General features: G+C 36.5%; 1 protein-coding gene across 2 annotated transcripts in view; it reads right to left on the minus strand.

Moving 5' to 3' along the window:
- Positions 1 to 27,487, minus strand: part of LOC150080059 (protein turtle-like) — an 886,305-nt gene that overhangs the window by 613,200 nt on the left and 245,618 nt on the right. The window contains exon 1 of one of the 2 annotated variants that reach the window (XM_090381139.1): positions 12,159 to 12,278. The exons of the other annotated variant lie outside the window; for it this stretch is intronic. Within the exon in view, the coding sequence (XP_090237265.1) occupies positions 12,159 to 12,216 (58 nt within the window). The 5' untranslated portion in view covers positions 12,217 to 12,278. Of the gene's footprint in view, positions 1 to 12,158; positions 12,279 to 27,487 lie in introns of those variants that run through there. 2 annotated transcript variants of the gene reach the window in all.

Consider the following 27,487-nt stretch of genomic DNA (forward strand, 5'->3'; position numbering starts at 1 on the left):
GGGCTCCAATTTAGTCAGCTTCAGTCTCAAGTCTCCCCATTTTGTGATATCCAGTCGATTTCTTTTCTTTAGTAACAAATCATTTATGGCACTAAATCCACATTCAGCTAAATATGAAGATGGAAACGGTAACAATAGCTCTCTTGCAAAGTTGGTTGAATTTGGGTATTTAATTTCTGTTTCATCACAAAGCCATGCCATCGCTCCTTTTATATTGAATAAAGTTTTAACTGACTCATCATTTTGCATTTCTGAGAGTTCTTCTTGGTACTGCATTGATACATCAGACAAATCCATTAACATTGATTGCATCATCCAGGTTGGAAAATCAATTTGTTTTAAATCAGAGGACAGACAATAACAAGTACAGCGGTATCAGTCACTTCACATTTTTGCAGCCAACGAAACTGTTCAAAATTTTTGTTACAATTCAATAAATGTAATGAAACCAAATATCTTCTCTTTTGCATCGACGAGAGTTTTATTTGTTCCTTGAAGTTGTTTATTTAATATATTTAGTTTTTCAAAGATATCGGCTAAACAACTCACAAATGCTTTACCATCGATCGTTAACAGATGCTTCATTTCAGGTATGTCACTTAAAAAGTCGCTAATAGTATCAAATAGTTCCATAAATCTTTTCAAGCAGTTTCCTTTCGAGAACCACCTTACTTCAGTGTGAAGTAAAATTCTCACATGGTCTGCATTTTGTTCTTCACAAAAAAGCTTGAAGAGACGCTCACATTTGACATTAGCTTTAATAGCATTGACACACTTTATAACTGATTTTAGTACTTCATTAAGAACAGGCGAAATATTTTTAGCTACCAAGTTTTCCCTATGAATAACACAATACACAAGAAGCATTTCTGGATTCTCATCTTTCATCAATTTTAAGCAGCCATTTTTCTTGCCCATCATATTAGGAGCACCATCTGCAGCACAAGATGTTATATTTTTCATTGGTATATTATTGTCATCTAAGTAATTTTTTAGCTTATTATATATATATATATATATATATATCTTTGGAGGTAGTGGTGCTCTCTAATGATTTACCGAATAACATTTCTTCAGCAAAATTACCTTTATCTTGCATAAGTTATCAGCACGGCTTCACTGTCTCTCAAAGTTGATTCATCCATTTGCACTGAGAAATTTCTTGTTTTCAGCTTTCCAACAAGTTGTATTTCAATATCTTCACTCATTTCATCTATTCTTCTGCTAACAGTATTGTTATTGAGTGGCATAGCTTTCACGTCTTTGTCATCTTTTTCCAGAACTGTTTAAAGAAATGCTGATATTGATGGTTTGATTAAATTCTCTCCTATAGTATGATTTTTCCCAGATTTAGCAATGAGTAAAGAAATTTCATAACTAGCCTCAAGAGTACGATTGACAGTTGCAGTATGAGCAATAAACAGACTTTAATGTTGCTCTTTTTTCAAAATTATTCTTTAAAGTTTGAAAGTAATTTAAATCTGAATTTACACGAGCATTATGTTTCGCCTTCAAATGGGCCTCAAGACGACCTCGCTTCATTGATTCGTTGGTCAAGCATTGTTGGCATAAAAGACAAAAAGGTGACCTTTGATCGTGGACAGCGGGTATGAAACCAAATTTTAAGTATTCCTCTGAATACTGACGAACTTTTTTTTTACTTACACTACTCATTTTACTGTGCAACTGAAATGAAATAAATATAAGATAAATCAAAAACTAAAAATAAACTACGGATTAAAGTTAATTTTATTTTATTTTAATATATCAAAATTAATTATTAGTACGCTTCTGAATGAATAAATCACACAAATTACTGAATTCGGGCTATTAAATCTGTGGTCTCTGTGAACAAGCAGATAAGTCTAATTTGTCAAAAATGAGATAAGTGCACTATAATCAAGTATTTATTATTTACTATTATGTGACAGGCAGATATCCTCGTTATTGTAGTTTTAGCGTGAGTAATAAATATTTGTATATTCGAATATATGCGTGTTTATATGAGAGTGTGAAGTTTATTTTTCCTCCCCCGCAAATTCGAGTTTTTGGACTTATTTGCTGAGACCACAGAAATATACATATACGACAAATACATACCATTGTGTATCACGGTTCTTCATTAATAATAATTCTGTGCGCGGACAAAGTAATTTTTTATTTTAATCTGAAATCGCCAAACCTATCCAAATGTACAGTCACGACGCCCAAACGAGCGTTTGTATGAAAGGAATTACCTATTTTATATAACATGCGGAGTTTGCGGTAGGCTACAGTAGACACTTTGCTTGCGCATTGCGCATACCATAAGCAATCGTCCAATACAGTACGTACTATTCCTTCACTAGGCATAGTAAGCAATACTCTCCGAGTAAACTGTAGTTGATATTACTTCAAACTTTCAAGTGCGGCTCTATAGAAAGTAGAATTAACGAATGCTTATTTCAAATTGAGATACCAACAATTCTTCTTTTGTACAAGTTAAATCATAGTAGGCGGTTGTTTTAAACTCTAGACGAGCAATTTTTGAATTGCCCCCCTGAACAATCAAATTTCCCCCATGTGGGGCGTGGGACACACGTTGGGAAACAACGATCTAGACCGTCAATTCAGGGAAGTCTGCCCATCTTAACAAAATTTATGCTGAACCTTGCAGATCGCGTAGAATGATGTTAGCCAAGACACTATTAGACACTTAGTCAGGACACTATTATAAAATTAATCGCCAGAATGGTATGTCTGTGTACGGCAGTGATAAAATCTCATGGAGGATATTTTGATGAAAAATCAGTATAGTTATTAACAATTTTGCTGTAATTTTTGCAATATTTAATAAAAAAAAATCTTAAAATATTTCGTAGGTTGGTTTTTTTTTTATATTAAACCTTACATTGTCATAGCTAATTAAAAAAAAATTAATGAAAACTGTTGTAATACTCTGTGATTCCAAAACGCTTAAGCGGGAGTGTATACGCAAACTACAGTTAATCCGGTTATTTTATATCCTGCTGAAATTTGAGCATGCGCTTCGCCCTCCATACAAAAATCGGTATTCGCAAGTGAATACTGAACCCTGAAATGGGCCACTAATAAGCATCGCCTACCTGCTCACTAGAACCACGGACATGGCTGAACAGCTAAATGAACCTGGCTCCCAAAGTTAATTGACATCAGGCGTTTAATGACTATTGTAAAAATGTTCATAGAAGTGACAAACGTCCCGAAGAGCTGGGATTTCTGTCACAGCACAAACCTTCTGCCATATTTAGGTCTAATCCTACACTAATCCTGAAATACAATTGTCTGAAACTGTGTGATCGTTTCTTACTGCCCAAGCACTTCCAAAAATACAGGCACTCTTGCGTCTTGAAATTAACCTGCTGAAGATGGCTACTGATAAGAGTACCGTTGCATTCTCCTAGAGTGGATTGCTTTTGTTCACCTGGAATAACTCTTTCCTAATGTTATTGTTTAAACTGTGTTGGATTAACAAATGATGAAATCAGCCATCCACATCTCCTATTCGTGCAGTGCTGTGATTTTGAGCTGAAACGAAATGATTTTCTCATTTGTTGTTCGTTAGAGCATAATCTTTGGTTTGGCTATTTTGATTCACCTTTACTGCCATTGCTTTCAGTTGTAATATGCAACGATGTTCGTATTTGTTCTCTTTATATTTTCCTATTTATTTTATGTACACTTTCTTATTGTGTAACTAATAATTTCTTATATAACCTTTATTTTTTACAATATTATTTCATCATATTTATCATAGTCTGCCTAAATGTAAAATTCCCTGACATGTCCTGTGATAAGTTTTATTATTTCAAGTACTATCCACCGTACTTAGCAGAAATAAAGATAATTTATTTTATAATAATAAAAGAGTGTTGTCATAAGAACTCGTGGCAAAGAAACAGTGGCGCACCCAGAAATTTTATTTAGGAGGGGGGGGGGACTTGTACATTCCGCATTAACAGCTTTTACAAGTCTATACGTGACAGTATAATTATTACATAACATTAAACAAATTGTTCTTGGAGGGGAGGGGTGCTCTGTTCCCCAGTCTTCCGGTGCGTGCACCTATGACGAGAAACGGCGGAGCACCGTACTATACAACACGGCGGGCGAGAAAATTTAGGCCACCATAGAAAGACTATCAAAAGTCAATTTAAAAGGGTAATTGTGCACAGCAGTCAGAGTGGCTTCACGATGCTGTGATCATAGATTGGATCAAACAAGTGTGACAATCGTCTAAGAGCTCTATTAAATCACCGTAGCATTTTCGTTTTAGACAGATCCCATGAGCATACATCAAGAAGTGAAAAATGCGCTCAACAGTATAAATACAGATCCAGTTATCATCCCTGGAGGACTGATATCGATACTGCAACTGCTGGACGTTTGTCTAAATTGGCTATTTAAAGCCACGTTGAAAGAACTAGATGCGCAATAGATGACTACCGAAGAGGATGAGGTCACACCAACGGGAAATCAAGCAGCCGGAGATTGAGTAGCTTTGTGGATAAAGAGTACACAGCTTTCGAGGAAATTTCAAACCCTTTTCAATAGGGGCTGAATTAGCCGATTTCAGATGTGGTGAGATTTTTGACCAAGGTAGTCTGTATCAAACATAACCAGTCAGCATTCGATAATATCACGTAATCAATTTAATGAATGATGTATGTTTTTTTGCGGTATCTAATATTGAAGATATTTTCTATAGACTATAATAATTCTCCAACACCACTGAAAGTAATAAGCACCGAGTTCAATGACCTGACCTTGTTAAAACTGGGAATAGTTTGAAATTTTCATGGTCTGTAGATGAAGAAATGTATTTGGGATTTCACATTTAACGCAACTTTGTCGAAATGCATAAACGTAAATGTGTGCATACATTTATGATCTCTTTTCAGACTGTCAAAATCCAAAAACTGCTCCCCGGGAACTACCTTTTCTTTCTTTCCTTTATTTTCCAATGCGTTTTGAAATCCCATATGGGAAGATATCTGACATTTGCATGCAGCCAACGAAGGTTTATTCTTAACTACAACCCACACGCACGGTATCGAATTTAATGAGATCAGGGATCGAACTGTGTAGAGCGGCTTATTGACTGTTGACGGTTACCGTGTAGCATGTTTTATTTCTTAGTAAACGGATTTTAGTAGAAGTAAAAGAATTTAATACATCCAATACCCTTTTAAGCTCTCGGAATACAATCATAAAGTTTCTCTTTATGATTCTATCCAGAGTGCTCGGAATCATAAAGTGTACTTACATCTTCAAATACACATCGCAGGCGAAAGAAATGGATTCCAAACAATCCTGTTTATTCAACCGTTGGCTGTTGCATAACAGTAATATCCCAAGATGTAAGTTGTATAATACTTTGGTAATTATAAATATTATTAGCCTTATCAAGAAATTAAAATTTGGTGGTAAAATGGAATAGTCTGTAGAATTGAAAAACAAGCAAACAAATAATATAATGTAATGGTTTACCCTGAAGTTTAAAATTTTTCAAAGTAATGAAGGAATTTTTCTTGCAGCAGATAAGGCACCATTTAATTTTAAAAAAAAATTAAAATTTATTATAATTTTTTATAATAAATTTTTGATTTCTGCAATTCGGTTTAATTTCTCCTCAAATATATTAATGCAATTATTTTCGTGATATATTAACCCATGATTTCTCTGTATAAAAGAGATTCCCCTAGGTTGACATTTTATTTGAAGTGAAAACTACACTGAATAATCCCAGCTATTCATCATTCGAAATGAAAATAACAGATCATATATTTGTTGCTGAACTGAAGATCTAATTTATAACAATGTTCAAAACAGCCGACTTTGAAGGTTTTCAGAAACTTTTCTATAAAATATAATGCTATCTGTAGGCGATAAGTTCCCGGATCTCTATCACTGACAATATCGGAGTTTTTTGTTTAACTTTGAAACCTTATTTGTCGAAAAGATTGGCAAACGGAAATATGGTCAATAACAGATTAGTGAGGGGATCGTCAACAGGTCGATGGAGATCGACTGGTGGATTGCTGAATCTTCTCCAGTAGATATCAATATGATTACTATACTAACCTGCTGTGCTCAGAAAAGATATGAGAAATCTTCCTTGGTTGAACTTTATTAAGAATCCATTTCTGAGTGTAATGGCAGATATCCAAGCCTGTATTCATCTGGGTATCTGATTGTTGGAGGTACGTTTGTAAACTTGGCGAAGAAGGCAGTTAGAAAACACTGCCGAAATTTTGTAAAACATCAAAAAGCCCTTCAAACTAGATTAGGTCAACAAGTAATGAAAACACAAAGAACAAAATTTGGACCCCGGTTATTATTATTATTATTAGCTATATGGTGCAAGAAAGCCCTGGAATTTTCTGCACCTGCCAAAAAGATAATAGCCATAATAATAATGCACTTACTGTATTTCACTTTCTCTTCACGCAGGTATGTATGCAGTTGAGCTTTGACCTGCCGTGAGCTGTCAGCCTCAACTGCCTATAGAGGCAACTTGCGAGTATTACGAGTTTAGACTGAACTAATTAGTTCTAATTAGTTCAGTCTAAACTACACCCCCCTCAGTAATTTGAATTTGTAATCCTAAGTTGAATAAATATAGCTCGTATTATAATGTTAGCATATAATATTCCTATTTATTGTCATAATTTTGAATATATCATATGTATTAAGCTCGTAACGATATACTGTACTATACTATATTATATACAGTACGTAGCTAGAATTTTGGTTGCCCGATGCAAAGAACACCAAAGGGTCTCTCTATTTTTATTTAAAACGAAACGCCAATGTCTTACTTTTAAAAAAATATTATTTATAATATATATTTTAAGTAATATTCAGCAAATTTAAACTACAAAAAGCTATTAAAAAGTTGGGATATCAAAATAAACAATTTAACAAACAAATAAACTGGTACCAAGTGCATGGGGATGGTTATTATTATTATTAATAATAGCCATATAATGCAAGGAAGCCTGAGGCTTATGCTGCACCAGGAAAAAAGACAGCTCCCGAGTTACCCTGAGAGAGAGAGAGAGAGAGAGAGAGAGAGAGAGAGAGAGAGAGAGAGAGAGAGAGAGAGAGAGAGAGAAAAGTAGAAGGGAATCACCAAGAAAGAGAAGAACGATGATATCCAGCTCAGGACCCTGGGTGTGCCAAGCCCATACTCACCAGATGTGAGCCGCCGGGGTTAATTGTGTGAAATGGTTGATTGTGTCAGGTTACTATTATTATTTTTATTATTACTGTTGGTTGAGGAACTCTCTTAGTACCCTACAGGTGTTCAGGATCGCGGCTTTCTGGAGTTCCTGTAAGTGTTCTCTGGAAGGCCTATTGCTACTAGGTTCTTATGGAGGCTGTTTGGCACCATGCCGGTGATTGAGACAGAGATCGGCATAGTCATTACTTGTTCCATATGCCACATAACTTTTGACTTCCTATCTTAGGTCTGTGTACTTCCTGATGTTTTCCTCGTATGTTTTCATACGAGGTCATCTATGTCGATCAGGTAACTAGCCATTTCCTTCTTGAGGGTTATGTCTGATCTGTTGTGTTGGATCATGTCCGTTATTATGGCACGGTCCCAGTATAGTCTGTGAGTGGAAGTCTCTAGTATGGTCTGAGGCTCGTACTTGTAATACGGTACACTTTCTTTTGATCAACTGGTATTTTTGGGCTAGCTTCTGATGTATTATCCTGGACATCGGGTCATGTCTGTGAATGTAGTCCATTCAGGTGATCGCCCTGGATCCAGCAGTGATGTGCTGGTTTATTCCTGGCATCGACGGCATGTGTCATCTGTTTCTCAGGGGTCTTTGGCGATGTATTTCCTTTAGTTCCCGGTGTTGATTACCTGAACTTGGATGGCTGGCATGAATGAATCCTTCTGTCTCAGGGAAGAGCGTTCCTTTCGTGAGCCAATCGTTAGAAGCCATTGTTGTCTTGATCGAGGTCATTGTAGTGTTTGCGATGGAGCGTCTTCTTCGCTCATCTTTCAGTCTTTGTTTCTTCTGTCTGTGTGAGTGTGGTCTCCTTGTTGAAGTTGAGCATTGTGTGCCGTTTGTCTATCTTTCTTATGGCTTGGTAGATTGGTGGAAATAATGCCGCAGATTTTTAACCGCCTGCTTCTTTTGTACAATGAGATCAGTCAATCCCCTCCCTTCTTTAAAGACAAGGTCAGTCTCTTGATTGACAACTTCGGGTGGTGTTGGCGGCTCTTGTTCATCATTATTCTGGTCGATCCCCTAATCTCTTCCAGCTCAGTGTTGGTCCAATCTCTGATCCCCACGGAGTAGGTTAATACTGGGACTGCATAAGTGTTTAAACACTTAAATTATTAAATTATTTATTAATTTAATTATTATTATTTAATATTGTTTTCTTTATAGAATATTAATAATTTCTTTTTATCGGAATAGATTTGTGGACTTTTCCGTTTACATAGGCCTTATGCATTGCTAATTCACCGTGGTAGCTACAACTCTGATTATGTTATGAAGCAACAATTTCTAATGTATCTAATGTTAATGGAAACTCTAAGCTGCGATTTGAAATGCGTGTTCTTAAAATGTCTTTTAGAATGAAAGTTCAGAACCATCTATTCATGCTTCCCTTAATAAATCCATTTCATTTTATCGATTACCTTAGGGGTAGAAATTTTACGGAAGAATTTTTATTTGCTTAGAACCCCAACAGTTTATTTATCTGAAGAATAATTATTTTGTAGCAGATAACGCTGAATAATTGAATTATATTTTTAAAGTTGTCACCTGTTTAAATCAACAATTTCATATGGAGAATTAATTGCACGAGTCAACAAATTTTTTTTTATTGAAAAAGAAAATATGCGTGCTGGACAGCTCTTCAGATGCTAATTCCAAATATGTTTTCGGCTTTCCTCTCGCCCGTCTAGTTTCTGCGATGAGGCCGATTGCCTGAACACGATGCGACTGATTATACCACTCACATACTCATACGTATTCAGCTAAATTAAATGAATCTAATTATTATTTATATATGTTTATAAATTCATATTTAGGTAATTGTTTGAATATATCTATATAATAATTATATCATAATTTAATGATTTGGTTATTAATTGTTTCAGGTAAGATCCGGTGAATCACTGAAATATATTGATTATCATACGTCGAAAGGGTAAAAATCGACAAAAAAAATTCTGCTATGTTTGCGGCTCCTTGCTAACTAAATCACAACGGCTTACAATCATGAAGAATAATCGGAAATGTTACCAAGCACACTTTTGGCTGCCCTTCAGGCGACCAGAATAAGGTGGGCATCACATGTGTTTATAGTGCTAGTTCGAATGGATTATGTGACTGGATGAACAAAAGATGAAAAGTCGATGCAATTTAACATGTCCACGATATGGAGGGAGCCAAAAGATTATTCTTGCTCTTGTAGTAGGGTTTTAAGCGCATCAGCAATTTAAGGCCACATTGCGTTGTACATTGCAGCATGTGTTCTGTGGTCGATTTACCTCTTTGCTGGACGAACAAGCAGAGTTTTGGGAGAAAAAATCATGCAGTCCCTCGCTTGAGACAGACTAACTCAGCGACGTTGTGAAAAGGTCCATAAAAATTAATCACCTCATCGACGGGATTCGAACTCAGTTGTTTTCCACGCAGTGTGGAGGAGGAGGGGGGGGATTCTACCAATCGTGTTACCCACGAGGGAGGAAACAAACGACCGAGTTTGAATCCCATCGATGACAAGGAATCCTTATGGGCCTTTTTCACAATGGCTGATTAGTCGGTCTCAGGTGTGCTCTAAGGTTCTGACGATAAAACCATAAAACAACAAACCAACCAATCTAGTCACCTCAGATCACAGCTTGGTGATGATGGTTTTTCTCCAATACACTGTCTCTCTCTCTCTCACGTGGCCATTTTCAGCTCGTGTCATTTTGTATTACCAGAATGAGAAATGGAACTATCTGCAATGATTTAATGTGGATCACCCCATTTGATCATTGCAGATCATCGGGGATGATTTCAATCCTTGGTTGGACTACTGTTTTAAGTCTTCCAGTTCTAATGATTGCTCAGAATGTATCAGTGAAATTATTTTGTGGGAATGAAATCCTTTATTCCCTATTCCACCAATTTTGTCCGTTATTTAAACATTGATCTTCCAATAAATGTGCTAAGGCTATTCAAGATGCAGCATATCGCAATTGGCCTGTATCCAAATGTGCCGTTTCATTTTGTGCCTTGACTTAAGCTCTCAACAGTTGAAAACTAGTTATAAATAAACCTAAACTCGTTTTTGGAAATACAAAGATTAGGAAACTTATTTCTGTCCTAATCTGATTTTTTGTCAAAGTTATTGGCAGCAACTTCTGTCAATCTATACTTCCACGGCTGTTGCATCCTCTTTCTCTCCTGTTGCTTACTGTGGCGAATCTCTCTCACCGAATACTTCCCATTCAACGCCTCCCTAGTCTTCTGAGAAAAGAGCAATTAAAAAATCCTGAATAATCTTGATTCAAAAACTGTCCTGGTCCTAATAGTTTACCCACATGTTCTTAAAACCTGTTCTCCAGCGCTATATAATACTCAGTCCAAATTGTTGGACTCGGAATATAGTGCCAAATCCACATTTAAATTAGCAATCACAGATATTATTTCTAATAATAATAAAATTAATAGATACAGGTAAATTAAAATCGAAAGCCTGTAACCACAGATATTTCTATGGACGCTGTTCTTCTCAATTAGGATCTGTATTCCATTTCCAAACTAACAATTGCCTATTCACACATACAGACATGTTTTTAAAATAGACCAGTACCTCTCTGTAAAATATGAGATTATTTTAATCATATAAAATGCGCATAGCATCGTTCTCTCAAAGAATATTATACTTAATATATATTCTTTTCATGTTATCAAAGGAATCGTTCTTGAAGTTAATACCAAAATGTTAAAAGTTCCCACAGCTTTAATCTGTTTGTTTTCTACACACAACAGTTTAAAAATTTTCTCGTAATGGAATCGAGTAAGAACTACTTACTAAAAAAACATATAAATATGAATAAAACATGACAGTAATTATCGTTTCTAACCAACGTACTCACTATGATCCGGTTACAGCATCTTAAGAATTGGAAACATCCATAACGAACAAAAATTTGGAAGCCAAATTTGTTGGTCTTGTGTTCTTTAAACGCTTTAAACGAAAAAGCAATGGATGTGGCTGTCGGCTGTTGTCAAAAACATAAATGTCGTGATATTAAAGTAGAAACAAAAATCCGATAGTCAAAATCACCATGCAAATTATGCGAGGCCCTGACTGAATTCAAAAACTTTTCATTTTTGGGAGCACGCGAGAAAGAGAGAGAGAGATAAGGAAAAGACAGATAGAGAACTTTCCGCCTTTTCAATTAATGATCCGCTTAGAAACAGATGTTCCCGATCAATAGAACATATTCAAAAGTAGTTGAAAGCAAACTTTCAGAGGACTGGACACAAATATAATAACATCTTGAGGTAATGATACTTATTTTTTTATGTTAGTCCCGTTTCCTTGCGCAATCATTATTTCTCTTGTTTACATGAACTCAAAAAAATATCATATCACAGAAAGAATTTTGGTGAGCAAAAGGAAAATCTGGTTACTTTTAAATGCTGCATTCAAAAGAGAAACATCAGAACACTAATAGGCTGAATTTCATGTTGAAAATAATTAATACGACTTTTATTGATATTGAAATCAAATTGATGAAATAATCCATTTGGTTTAAAAGAATACTTTTCATTTAAAAAAAGCTGATGTTAAATTTCAATTCAATTTTTAAAATATTTTATAAATAAATAAAATGGTTAAACAGAAATCAAGTTTAACCAATTTAAAATTATCTTTAAATTTTAAAGTATACCGAGTTGGTTAAAGTATCAAAGAAAGTTAATACGAACCCCATTATACAAAGTATACCCTCAGTGTTAAATCTTTAACCCTTTTGAATCGCCTGTTAAAACGGCTCTCAAAAGGAACTTCCTGTTAGCGAAGAAACATCATTATAAACTGAAGTTTACGGATCTTGTGACAATGCTCAGGAAAAGCAACGAAATTGCATTGAAAAGGCGTCTTACCTTTACCGGTATTGGCAGACAAAAAGACTAAAAGTGTCCAGTGGGTCAACACCATCATCTCAAGTTGTAGCCAGACTCTTTCTTCTGATAAAACCCTAAGCACTCCTGTTTTTAACCGCCATACGATGAAGCAACAAAGTTGATTGAGAGCAAATCTGGAAACTTCTATTGTAGATGAACGCTAGATAGGGGAAGGCAATTTACAGAGAGTCTCTCTCGGTACTCACACCGACAACATTCTTATCTACACCCTCGTGCCAGACAATTCCAATGCCCTGATAATGAGATAACAACACCACGTTGTTCACTGTTTCTAAGAGAAGTGCTTCACCGACGTGTTCTACTGCTTTATATATTGATTTCTGTGTTCGTGACTTTTCCCAGTAGAGGGCAGGCAGCACTCTGAACACTAACCAAGACACGTGCAAAATGACAAAGCCGGCAGCGGTGATACCAAATGACGGTGAATAGAAAGAGGCATGACTTTGTTTGTGAGTGTTCCATCTTAAGCTCAATGCAATAATTGCTCATCCAGTGATGGTACCAATATTCCTCAATAAAAGTTAGTGATTACTGGTCATTCGTGACGTGTTGCAACTCAATAATACACCATTATAAACATCATCAACAAAAAATGAATCATTTTTAAAATTTATGAAATAACAAAGATCGATGCCTTGATTATTTGTGCCCAGCTCTGCTTTCGCTTGTAAAGATGTGCTAGTAAATGTTCTTTCTTGGCTAAATAGTTTGTTTACGGTAAATATATTACGTTCTACTGATGTAATTATTATCATTAACACATTTTCATCTGTTGAAGTTACAATTATATATTCTATTTCAGCCACTGTATTTTTCTTCACATATTTCAAATCGCAAAAATCAATTGAAAATGAATACCGTTAAAACGTAGTATTTAGTATTATTATTAGCAGTGGCAAATGGTGCAGGATATTAAGTTTACAAGCTCATATAAAGCATCAGAAAAAAAAGAGAAAAAAACATCCACATCATCTGTCTATTGCCTCCAATAATTTGTCTAATTCTTCTTTGAATTCATTTAAACTATCCACTACTACAACAACAGATGGAAGTCTGTTCTATCAACCAACCAAAACCCCCTTCCCCCGGCTGAAAACAAACCTACGCATATTTGTCTTGCAACCATCCTTCCTCAATTTAAATTTATGCCCCCCTTGTGTGTGTAGTCTGAGTAAGGGGAAGAATGCCATCAATACTGAGCTTTCTCAATCCATTCAAAGCCTTAAACACCTCAATCAGAACACCTAACCAGACGGTGCAGTTTGCAGAATTGAAGCGTTTCATGGTAATCTCGTCGACCTTCTCTGCGCCCTTTCCAGCAGTTCCACGTCCTCCTAAAAATGAGGCCTCCAGACCTGTATGCAGTATTCTAAATGCGACCAAACAATTGACTTGCACAATGGGATAATCACCGCCTTATCACTACTTGCCAGGTTCCTGTATATCATTGACAAAACCCCATGAGCCCTCTTCACACCCTGTCTGCACCGCTTGGATAGATCTTTTTCCAGATCTTGTTGCAGTAGCATACAGTCATTTCTGTATTTAACCATCCTCTCAACCTTTATATCATCTGCAAACTTAGACATTTAGCCTACTGTAATTATAGAAAACAACAATTGGCCCAGCACTGAACCCTTGGGACTGCACTAATAACATTTATCAACTAAGGACAATGTCCATTAATAACCACTCTCCGTCATCTGCCACTGAACCATTGTCTGATCTTTTAAATAAATGGCAGGTCATAAGTATAACAAAGATTTCTTATAAAGACTTTATAAGTTTCAAAGACAGCTCTTTGGGGTGAGTTGTCTTTGAAGAAGTGAGTTGTTTTTTGAATGAAGTCTTTATTTTTGCTATTTGGATAACTAGAAGACTGTAACAGTAATAAATTAATAATTATTTTACTTTTATCATCTAATTAATCTTAATATTAATAAAACTGTAATTTCATTTGTTTTCTTAATCATCAAATAAATTCATAATTTCTTTTATTCTGTCCAGGAAAAACAAAATGGTATATGTTTATCTTTTCGTTTGTTCTGCTTTGAAGCCATTTTATCCCCGGATTTGAAGAGGAAAATATGAGAACCGTACATAAGCCCCCATGGATTAGGTTTGTGCGCACTTAAGCAGATTTGTTCAAGATCTAGTCGCCAGCTGGGGGAAGGTGGAACGGCGTACTAAGTAAAAGTATTCTGCAACAGACATCACTCAGTAAACTCGAGTCATGTGATGAGGTGAAAACACCGATGTTTACCATGTTCGTTAGCATTAAATCCATACAACAACTACCCAAAGCAACCAACATCATTCAATTTCACTTATTATTTTTTTTTATTTTTAAAGATATTTAAACGTACATTTTTATTTTTTTTACTTTATTTCTAATATTACATGAATTTTAAACGATATATTAACTATTTCCAGCTTATTTAAGCAACAGAAAATTCAAAAAAACACAAGAGATGTTAAATTTCGCTCCCCAAACACTTGCCTTACAAAATCGTACATGCAAAAAAAGCTCCATACGATAAAACAGTACAAATTTTTCACGAATAAACCTTTCAATATGTATTCCATGATCAATTAAAAAAGGATAGTTTGCAATATCAGCATTGAATAAGAAAAGACCTTTTACAACTTTCAGAAGTATCTTGTATTCAACTTTTGAGTGACACATTGGAAAATTTCGCCATTCAGGACTGATCCGCCAGATGTGAACCACTATCATCACTCATTCCCGCAGTAGAATATGTCCCAACATGATCCATTCGGTCCTATCTTGACAGACTAAGTAGCCCTTACGAAATCTTTCTCTCTAATACCACTGACATCCTCAGCAAACTTCAAATTAACTTCCAACAACATTAGTTAGCCTTATATACGTCTTTCCAACGTACCTCTGCATCAAATTTGTAGTTTGATGCAATATGGACTGCTTCCCTACTATTTAAAAGTATTTGAAATGTAATTATCTAAAGTACTTATATTAAATCACCTATAATTTAATTGCATTCGTAAATTAATTAATAATATTTGAAATTCAGGAATATTTTTAAAAGTAATACATATGTTGTTTTTACACCTGTATACGAATAATTGGATTATCATTCTTCGTAACATTCCATCAACCAATTCGTAAAGTAATGCTGTGGATAGTTTAGCGTCCGTACTGAAAGTACATCGTACTGTACCTTTTCAAAAATCACTCCAATCCTTGCAAGATGCAGGTCATAGCAATCGTAAAACAAAACAACTGCGGTTCTTTGTTTTAGGCTAGGCTGATTTGTAAAATGGGTCGGAAAACTGCTAGTTGGGGGGGGATACAAGGACTAATAGATTAACAGTAGCCACTGGCCACCTGACCTCGTTACTCACAGGACATGGACCCTTCAACCAGAAACTGTTCAGCTTCTGCCTCGTCGATGACCCAAATTGCACGTGCGGGGAGGTCGAAAGCTGGGACCACCTGCTTTACGACTGCCCACAATACGAAGACCTCAGATGCACCCTCATCACGAAAATCCATTACCTCCCCAAAGGACTTGAACATCACTTCATTGACACGGAAGAGGAGTACCGAGCGTTCTCCCAGTATGCACAGGACCTCTTCACAAGGAGAAGGGTGTTAATTGCCATACATCGAGACTGATAGTACAGTAACATAAATCGCATAAGACAGAGACAATTCCTGGAAAAGAAAACTGTGGAAGAAAAGAAAATGAATGGAAAAGAAAGGAATAAAGAAAAGAAGGAAAAAAAGAAGAAGAAAAGAGAATCAACGGAGGAGAAAAAAAAAAAAAAAAAAAAAAAAGGGGGACAGGGATTGCCTCATGAGTGTCCCAATCTGAATCAAGTGGACAAGAATAGAGACAACAAACAACAAACTGCAGCTTAGCTCCCAAAGCCTCACGGCAGCCTGAAGAGGGCACCCTAGCCCCCTTCACCTTTAAACCCTACTCCCCTGGGGAGACGATTCTCTCGTCGCCCCCCCCTCATTTCCACTCTGGTGGGGCATGGGCATGCCACACTAAACTTGGGGCTGTCTTCCCTATTGGCTCCATATTTCTGTCTTTCTCCCCCCAGTCTTCAGCCTTCCCCCCCTCTCTATCTTCACGCTAGCGAAGTCCCACACACCTAAATTTAAATACATCCAAAATATCTTCACCCACGTTCTGGCCCAACTCAAGCGACGTCAACCCCACGATTGACGTTGGTATGTGTATGCACGTTGTGTGTACATATGTGCATGTGTGTATATATGTACTTGTATGTACACATATATGCACCCAACTCAAGTGACGTCAACCCCACGATTAACGTTGGCACATGTATGCACGTTGTGTGTGCATATATGTGCTTGTATACATGCATATATGCATGCAATATAAATACATTTTTTTTTTTTTTTCTTATCATCTTATTTATTTATCCTTTTATTATTATTTTATTTCTTTATTTATTTTATTTATTTATTTATTTTTTTTTTATTTATTTTTTTTTTTTTTTTTATTATTTTATTTTATTTTATTTTATTTATTTATTTTTTTTTTTTTTTTTTTTTTTTAGGTCCTAGCCACTGAAATCTCAGGAAATTAGGTGGCAGGACCTGCCAGAGTAACTTAAGTCTACTGGGTTCCTGGTCTGCCTCCACGGGGCAAAGGTGGGGCAACGTTGGGCCTCAGCAGGGGTCCAGCGGCTAAACGACCAGATGAACAACGGTACACGGCACTACACATATACAATATCCATACACTTTTAAATCTCTGGCATTTCCAGTGAACTGGTACACCCACAATGAAAACTACGCGGAGATGGGGGAAACCCCTGGTGCCGTCTGACACTAAATACACCTTACACCTTACCTTAGTAGCCACTGGCAGAGGTGGAAGTGATTCTTGCACTGCTTCTATTCAAATGAGCAGAAGTCTGAAAAACAAGATGCAGGATATTTCAGAGACTGCTGGTAGTCATTGCGTTACAAGTAAACACATGGGTTGTGTTAGGGTAGCTAAGAATAGAAACAGGTGCATGCATACCTGCGTGTACACCAATGCTAGGAGTTTGATAAATAAATTTGATGAATTTGAGGTTTTGCTCAAAACATCAAAGGCAGATATTGTTGGGATATCAGAGACGTGGTGTCACACAGATATAAGTAATGCGGAACTGGAATTTGGGGAATACAATGTATATAGAAAGGATAGACAGGACAGGACAGGAGGGGAGGAGGGGTTATGCTGTTAATTAAGAAACACATAAAGTCAAAGGAAGTGAAGCCAGTTGATATCGATGGACAGGGCAGTGTCGAGTCAGTTTGGTGTGACATAAGCATAGGGAAATCAAAATTGAGAGTAGGAGTGTGCTATAGGCCTAATGACTCTGATGAGTATAATAATATATTGTACAGGGAAATAGAGTGGGCCAGTAAATCAGAGAGTCTTATAATGGGGGATTTTAATTTCCCAGATATTTCCCAGTATTTGTGGGTTGGTCACTCGCACACTAGCAAGGCTTTTGTGGATTTATTGGATGATTGTTTTCTACCTCAGCATGTTCGTGAGGCAACAAGAGGAAGCAATACTCTTGATCTGATTATCAGTAGTGATTCTTCATGCATTAAGAACCTGCAGATAAATGAACCACTAGGTGGCAGTGATCACAGTGTGTTGAAGTGGGATTTACGCAAGGAGGTAACTACCATCAGAGGTAAAGGGAAGGGTTTTTGTTTTCGTAAAGGCGACTATGATGGTCTGAGACAGTATTTAAATTCTATACAGTGGGACCAACTGATGATGTTACCAACAGCAAACTCAAAATGGGAAGCATTCAAGGAACTAATCTTGGTGGCTACCAGGCTTTACATACCAACTAAGAAATATTGTTCAAGGTTTAGGCCTAAATGGTTGTCAGATGGACTAATGAGACATGTGGCAGAGAAGAAAAATGCATGGGATACATACAAATTAATGGGTGACATGGAAGCCTATGATAGATATAAGTTGGTCTGTAACCAAGTCACAAAGGAGATTAGGCAGGCAAAGGCAGACTACGAAAAATCCTTGGCAAAGGATGCAAAGAAAAACAGAAAGGAGTTCTTTACATACTTGAACTCGAGAAGGAAAGGGATGAATCAGATTGGTCCACTGGATATTGATGGTTCAACAGTTGAGGATCCTGCTCAGGTGGCTAACAATCTAAACGAGTATTTTGCATCTACATTCACGCATGAGGAGTTATTCAGGAAGGAGAATGATGTAGGTAAAGTAAACATTGGCAGTGAGCTGGATGATTTTGTAATAACTGAGAGGAAAGTGGAGGAGAGATTGTTGAGGATAAACATAAAAAAGGCACCTGGGGTGGATGGGATCTATCCAGTTATATTAAAGGAGGCAGCAAAGGAAGTATGCAAACCCCTAGCCATAATTATGAGAGCTTCTTTGCACTCAGGGGAGGTACCCATAGACTGGAGATGTGCAAATGTAACCCCAATTCACAAAGGAGGATCAAAGGCTGACACAAGTAATTATAGACCTGTTAGTTTAACTTCTGTTCCAGGTAAATTAATGGAGGCACTGGTTAAAGAAGCACTGCAGGATCATCTAGACAAGAATTCAGTTATAGCTCAGACGCAGCATGGTTTTGTTAAGGGCAGGTCTTGCCTGACCAATTTGATTGGATACTATGATGTAGTCACAAAAAGAACTGGATGCAGGGAATAACTTTGATATTATATATTTGGATCTTAGAAAGGCTTTTGATACTGTTGCACATGGAAGACTGCTGCACAAATTGGAGCAGTGTGGCACTGGAGGCAAATTGCTGCTATGGATAAGGGGATGGTTGAGTGGCAGAAGACAGAGAGTGGTAATCAATGGACACTGCTCAACGTGGACTAATGTTATTAGTGGAGTTCCTCAAGGTTCAGTGTTGGGTCCATTGTTGTTTTCGGTGTTTATGAATGATATTGATGATGGGATATCAAGTTTAATGTCTAAGTTTGTAGATGATACAAAGGTTGGCAGGGTCGTTAAGGACACTACTGACGCTATGCTGCTGCAACAGGATCTGGAAAGGTTGAACAGATGGGCTGAGAGGTGGCAAATGAAGTTTAACATTGACAAATGTAAAGTACTACATATGGGTAACAGTAACCCCAGAGCAATGTATCAACTCTGCGGTACTACACTGACAGTGGTGGAGAATGAAAAGGACCTGGGGGTAATTGTGCAGGCAGATATGAAGTTCTCTGAGCAGTGCAGACGAGCTGCAAGAGTAGCTCATGGTGTCTTGTCAATGATATACAGGAATTTTTCTAGCAGGGATAAGGAGGTGATTATTCCCTTGTATAAGGCAATGGTTAGGCCACATCTTGAGTACTGTATACAGGTCTGGAGGCCTCATTTCAAGAAGGATGTAGAGCTGCTGGAACGGGTACAGAGAAGGGCAACAAGATTAGTAAATGGAACAAAGGGTTGCTCTTACGAAGAAAGGCTTAAGTTTTGCAAATTACAGAGTCTGGAGACTAGGCACCGGCGAGGTGATCTGATAGAGGTGTATAAGGCTTTGAATGGTTTGAGCATGCTCAATGCCAATGGGATTCTTCATCTTTCTCAGAATAATCACCTCAGAGGGCATAAATTCAAATTGAGGAAGGACGGATGTCGGATAGATGTGCGGAAATTTGCCTTTGGCCAGCGGGTGGTTGGTTGGTGGAACCGACTTCCATCACTTGTTTTTGAAGTTAATAGCCTAAACAAATTTAAAGCTCAACTGGACAGGTATTTCGAACGAACGGAGGGGTGAAATGGGAGAGGGGTTTTTTTTTTTTTTTTTTTTGGCTGATGCTGAATAAGCTTGCTTTCTTGCATCATATGCCTCTACTAATGCTAATGCTAATGCTAAAAATACCATTCACCAATACAGATATTTGATCCGTCATGGTGACCGCGTTTATAAAACCTAGTTTACTTGAATTACGTCCACAATTCGGACCTAATACGAACGGGATTCGAATCAGGCTTTTTCTGATTTGAACATTTGATTTTCCGTCTATTTTAGAGACTATGTTTCATTTAATTAGTTGATGAATTAATCAAAAATAACAGCAGAAATATTAGATATTCATAACTTTATTAAAAATTGGTCTCCATACTTGGGCTGAAATTTGATTTCTTTTTCTGTTCATTATAACCAGAAAATCCCGAAATATAAACTTTTGTGCAATTTTTATTAAATGTTCACGCTGATTATTAATACCCATTTTAAACAACGCATTAAAACCTCAAACGAAGCTTTAGTGATAGTAAGGAAGTCTATACTGGTCAATTAACTACGAAAATTAAATATTGTACAATATCGAGGAATAGTACGAGCAAACAGCAAGTATCCACAGCAACGGGCTGCGACAAATCAAATATGATCAAAGATAGTGTCCTAAAGTATCCACTGGAGCTTCCTCAGTATGTTTACCTAAGGCAGAAGGATTAAGTTCTAGGAAAATTGGAAACTCAGTTAGCGCCTACCCCGAGGCTATTTACCAGGCGATTATATCCTGGTGCTCATTGTTGAAGATATTGGCATCCAGCAAAGACAAATCAATGTTGATTTTACGGCAGCCAATTTACCACGATATTATTTTTACACAGGATTTAAGCTACAGAAAAGGTATTCAATAGTTCGTTGAAGTATAGGGCGTTTTTGCGAGCAAAACTGATCCATAACATAAGAATGAAAGCTTCAAAAGATGTTCTATCTCCTTGTGCAATGTCGGGTTTTGTGTGGGACAAGATAAAGGCATTTTAAATCTTATAACTTTGAATAAACACCCAAGTTTTCAACACTTTGTCAACAGATTTAACTTTTGTACTCAAGAGTTTTAGTAATACGAAGGCGAGTCAATAAATACGGTGAGTTTTAATAGCTTCGATTTATTCCAGATGGGAATGCAGTTGTTTACAATTCAATAATCCTTTGCCACTACACAGTTGTTCTTTGTGACGGCTAGCTTTCTTTATTCTATCGAGATGGAATGGAAAAGCTGACCGTTATGGCTACTTCATTATAATAAGATCTGTATGGTGGGGATGGTAGAGTTACAAATTTGAACTTATGGATAAATCGAATATTTACGTTCAAAAAATAAATTCATTTTATTTATGTATTATTGGCTCACCCTCTTAAAAACTGACATTTTTAAAGCTCCAACGTATCTGAAGAATTCATATGCACAAGAATGTATAACCAAACCATTCCTTGTGAAGCAAAATATATTTCGTATAATTACCAACACCAAAAAAGAAAAGTTATGTTTAAAATGTAAAAAAAAAAAAAAACAATCCACGAAATAAGTTTTTTAAGGTTTTACTTCTTTGTTTGTTTGTTTCCAAACTTTTCAGTAATTTAAAGTTTTCTCTCTGTGTGTGCTCTGGCTAGCCCAGGAAGCAAGTCTGATACCAATGTCTTTATTCATGTTCTTCAACCTCTGGGCATCCATCAAAGTGAACTCTGTTCTCTCCTTTCGCTGTCAGTTCCCAACTACCAGTCTCCAAGTGACAAGTGCGCATTTTAGAATAAATGGGAAAACGCATTTCGAGACGGCCAAGTCTCGAAGGAAAGGGTAAGACGCAAGTGGGCCTTTCGAAGAAAGACCTTGGCTTCGGCACAGCAATCGTAAGGGATTTCTCTCGCTCATTTATTTTTCCCTTTTTTTTTCTCTCCCCTCTCTCACACTACCTTGCTTTCCTTTCCCATCTAAAGAAATACAGGGGGCATTGATGCCAGTCTACATATACATGAACTGATGAATACAAAATACTACGTTATCATCTTAACTCGGACGTTATATATTGGTTTCATATCTTTGAGATAAACATATGCACACAAACTGATGGTATACACGACGTATAGATAAAGTGTAAACGAAATGCTACCCAGAAATAAAGTTCAACTTCTTCTATTTTTATCAGGAATCTTTTTCCAAATAAGTGGTGGGAGATATACTTCGCGGTAGTTTTCTTCGTCTCACTTTTGAAAGACAAGGGAATCTATTTTTTCTAATGAGCGATTTAAAATAACTAAAAGTTTTCTATGAAAAATGTCGCTAGGAATCATATCTGCTTAATATGGAGGATGTTTCACTTGCAGAATTTGCTAAGAGAGGAGGAGAAACAAAGCTTGCGTTCTACTTCTAATTGTGAACTTTGTTTTTCCAAAATGTTAAAATGTCATTTTGATGTTGGGCAGACTCAGTAAATCCATTAAACGTCCTTCGACGGGAGGGGCCATTGTTTATGTCAATATATAAATTAAACATATTAAATTTAGAAAGAACTACACACAGACAACAAACTGAAATCGAGATTATTAGATTTTCAACTCTATGATAAAAAAATTTGATTTTAAAAATAAGCAAGAATACATTTTTTGAATATATTGTGCAATCAAGTGGGGATTTCTTATTTCAATAAGCTCTTTATCACAGACATGACAGCATGGGTCCTAGTTTCTGAGAGTGCAAAGTGACATTGGAAAGTAAGGGCGTCATTAACTTGTAACTATTTAATAAGGGACTGAATGTCATTCTTCACTTCGTTTACGTAAATGTATCAATTTAAACCACCCAATTTCTATTTTTCATATTGAGAAATAGATTTTGAAGGATGGAGTTCAAGAAGGAAAAGTTTATAGGAAAGCAGCAGCCATTATCAACTCACTGCAAGATGGAAGCCTCCTCAACAATTCATGTTGAGGGAAATGGACCATAATCTTCCACGCTGGTCTAGTGCGGGTTGGCAGCTCGGGCGTATTTAGCAGTCACGGACTTGAATCCTAGTCTACTCAAAGAGCGTGTGCTACTGCACTCTATCTCTTAGGTTGTTAGTGATTCACATCATTGAATCGTTAGCGATTCAACAAATCCTGTGGAAACAAAAACAGATGCCAAACAGATTAAAGGACAAGATAATGCTACAAGCATCTTATTTAGAAAGAAATGTGGAGGATTTTACAGTATTCCAGATTAATACGTGCCAGATTTTTACAGTTTATCGCATTCCTTTAGATATCACTTGTCTTTTTTTATATAGTATGTAGCAAGCACTAATTGGTGGCGATCCTTGTAGGCGATGATTATTTTTCCGTTGGTCATCAGATTTGGATTCAACAAATTACTTAAAGCACTCTTGAGACGAGACTGTTTTCATAGTTGGTGCCCAAGGAGTCGAATCTGCCACAAAAGATGTCAAGACTAAGTTTCGTTAAACAATGAAATAAGCCATTGTCTTCCTTAATGCACTTTAAAGAGCGTTAGCAATGTGTCTTTGCCATGTACGTCCGCATCTAATAGACACCCAGTGGACGGATTTTCAGGAAATTTTATATTTGACTCTTTAAGATCAATTTGTCGAGCCATCCCAAATTTAATTAAAATCGGACTAATTGAAACCAAGCAATTATTATTTATTGTTTTAATGCATATTTCGTAGGGTACCCTACATTTTAGACGAAGCTGGATATTACAGTTGTTGCAGTGCGCTGATTGGAGGAATGAATAGACAAAATGGGGATGTGCAGAAATGAAATGTTCTCGGTTCTCGCTTTTTTTTTTTTTTTTGTTATCAGTTTACCAAATATATAAATCTCTTGTATTATTCACAGCAGAAACGTGATTGTGTTATATATGAGTAGGTATTAAAATCCAGAAGGAAATAAGGAAAGTGCGTAACAAAAAAGTTTTGTGCATACTATGATCTGCATTATGTTTCTATTTGTATTACTAAATCACAAAGGATCCGTGAATTTCAGCAAAAAAGTAGAGTATTACAAAACGTTTAATACTTATCAATCTGCCAGGAGTGTGCAGTAGAATGAATTTTATATATTATTAGTTTAATAATTATGGAAAACGAAAAAAAAAATGATTTCATTAATTAAAAACAAAAATGAAAATGGAATGTGCCTGAAGTGTATACATCTTGTACAAGTGAGTTGTACTGTTGTACAGCCTTCAATGAGGTTGTAAAGATTGGTGTTAACTTATTTGTGACAGTAGACTCGAAAAATACACTTTTTCCCCACTTTAGACAGTGGGAAAAAGACTGTGAACAGTCCAGGAGATCTAATCCGGTATTTCGATTAGATATCGCCTACTTCGCAAAAAAAAAAAAAAAAAACTCAACTAGCATTAAGGTTATTAAAAAAAAGCGAGTTTAATATTATCATGCATCTAGAAAGACTACACTAATTTGCATAACGAATAGCTGAGTATGTTTTTATAATCCACATATTACATTCAGGTTTAAAAAAACGATCTATTTAAATTACCATAATACATTTTAATCGAGAAATTTTCCCTCTCACCGAAATGTGGACTTGCATACACTTACTTAGAAATAAAGGCATTTTTCGTGGAGGAATATGCAATAAATAAACATGAGATCATTACAGAGCAAATTTCGTAAAAAGTAATTCGAGAGGTACTTTTTGAGACAGATTCGCCCGTATCCATAAGCATGCAAGTGGACAATCAAGCTTAATGTGAACACAAATTGCATATTCATGCTCAACACGTATTTGCTTGTTACGCCAACTATTGAGCTATGTAAAATAGCTTTTTTAATGTTGATGATGTTCCCAGCAAAAGAAAATCCCGCATCAAAATGATATTACACGGAAATCTCTTAAAATATTCAACTAAGTGTGTTGTAATAAAACTCAATTGATAAGTATTTTGCCATAATATTGTCTTGAACTCAATGCAAATTATAATGTTTTATTATAAGCCAAAAAAAAAAAAAAAAACACTTCCCTCTAGATTGAAAAGACCCTTCAACAAAAGATACGCAATGCACTTTCATACGATAAAGAGACCTACTTTTATACAAGATTGCCTCATTTTTAAACTCTGTTTACATCGTGATGAAACTAATGGAATGTAACTCTCATTCAACCCACCTCCACCTTCCACTGTACTCACCGAAATTACACATAATTACGTGTTTTGAAAGAGGGGATTAAATGCTTTAGCGCACAATTGAAACGGGTCAGAATTGTGTAATTAACAGCATCGAAATTGTGTTTGAAATTAATGCAGTTTCCAAGGGTGCCAGTAAAGTTTTGGGGAAATATTTGATTTAAGCAGAAAAATCCTAGCCTATCATTTTATTAAATGATTTTAACAGATTTAATCGGGCGAAACGAAAAATAAAATATGATATCATCTGCTGTGATACCCTACATTAGGAGATATAATTTTCGAAATATCGTGGAAATTGAACTAAGAACACCACAGAGCCTGAAGCCGTAATCCATTTTTCGAGCTGTAGGAGTTTTAAAACGGATTGTTATTGGCACCAGTATGCGCCCCCTTTCACCGAAGTAGCACTATGGAACTGCTTTATTGTGAAAGTATACACAGGCTGGCAAACTGAGGCCACGAGTCAACCAGCCAGCATAGACGACGTGATTGGGAAACGAGAACAGAGAGTATGGTGGTAGTGCGTCAATAGGCTATTGATAGATCGATCGAAAATACAACTTACAAGCAATCTAGACCCAATTTCTGACAGACAGTGCCACTTACACTTAGGTTGGGATATAACAACAGACATTCACTTAACTCAAATTAACCATCACCGAAAATGAAAATTTTGCCGCCAGAAAGGGACGATTGGGCGGTTGATAACATGATAAAGGTCTGCAGACTCAAGCCGTTGCTGTTCATTATAACAGTATCAAAATAATACGATACCATGGTGGTGGAAATGTTACCATCTTAGAAACTTTTGCATTTTCCGTGGTCTATGGGATTTCTGTTTAAAGACATTATGGAAGCTGATATGATTTTCATAATATTCTGAAGACATGACACTTCCACTGCTTATGAACACTGAAGATTCGAGCATTTATAGGACAAGGTATGTAGATCACCTTGCTGTGGTAGACGACCTGTTGGACGATCTGATGGTCATACGGTGATTCATGTGAATTCAGTGCAAGACAATTCGTTGTGTGACATTTCAGTGCATGACAGTCCGGTGCATGATATTTTGCTGTATGTGACAATTTAGTAAAAGACAATTTGACTGCGAAAATTTGGTGTACTCGCGAGTTTGGTGTATCACACAGAAATCAGAAATGAACAAAATCAACGAAGTACTGGGTTATACGAGTAATTCGTACAAGATTTAGGAAACAAGAAAAATTTTGGCTATTTGGAAAGAAAGAATGCAGAAATTTAGACACAAGAAAATAATATATTTTTTATCCATTTATTTCTTAAGGATTTACGCCGACCCTTCTCATGGGCAGATTGGAAAGTGAGTACGTGCCTATTTCAGCATGACTCCGTCCATACTGTAACACTTTTGATCCAGATAAGATTATTTATTATTTTTTTAACATACCTTTTTTTGTCGAATCCTATGCTTTTCCAGGAGCATGAATTGGTTGAGGGTCGAGAAGATAGAAGAAAATTAAGGGCACAGAAACCAGTAATGAAGATTATCATTGGGAAAGTTGTTAAAACCGTAGGCTGTTTTCGTACCGTGGACTGTCTGAGAGTTGTGAAGCCATAAGAAACTCATTTTCAGAGTAACCACAGGAAAGGAAAGTTAATGGAGGTAGGTTCCTTTTTCTTTCATGGAGAACTCCGAAGCCAGCTGTATTTTAGCACGCCTTTTGGAGTACTATCTGTTAGTCAGGAGTGTGAAGAACCTCTCGGGCACTGGTGAAAACGCCACAATGGTCCAGATCCATTTTCCATTTAGGGACTCTGACTCCAATTCTTGCACAATCTCCAACAAGGCTTACCCGCTTAACTTTAACCCATCCAAGGTACTGCTAACTTCTCTCAATAAAAACCATAACGGGATTGCAACTCGAATGTCAGAAGACGCGCATTACCCAGTCCTGGCATCCATTCTGATCTCTGCTTTTGGTCTCTGGAACATCCCCCCCGCACCGTGTGTATTTCCTTAAAAATGCAACTTATAGAAGTGAAAGTAAAGTGAGAACAAACAATGTTCTAGCGTATCCCAATCTTTAAGTTGTCCACGACACTTTTTTTAGTGAAGAATTAATGTACTCACCCAATTGCATTTCGCCAAATTTTCACATACAGCGAAATACCATTCACTGAATTGTCTCGTGCACCAAACTGTCATGCACCTAATGTCGCATACAGCGAATTTTCTTGCAACGAATTGACATGATCCCATCTGGGAATAAACTACCAACAAAGAGACAGAAAATTCCATTAAAATAAAAGAGAATCCTTTTAG

The sequence above is a fragment of the Mastigoproctus giganteus genome, chromosome 9, assembly GCF_048544385.1.
Source record: "Mastigoproctus giganteus isolate SK-2022 chromosome 9, ASM4854438v1, whole genome shotgun sequence".
NCBI classification, from domain to species: Eukaryota; Metazoa; Arthropoda; class Arachnida; order Uropygi; family Thelyphonidae; genus Mastigoproctus; species Mastigoproctus giganteus.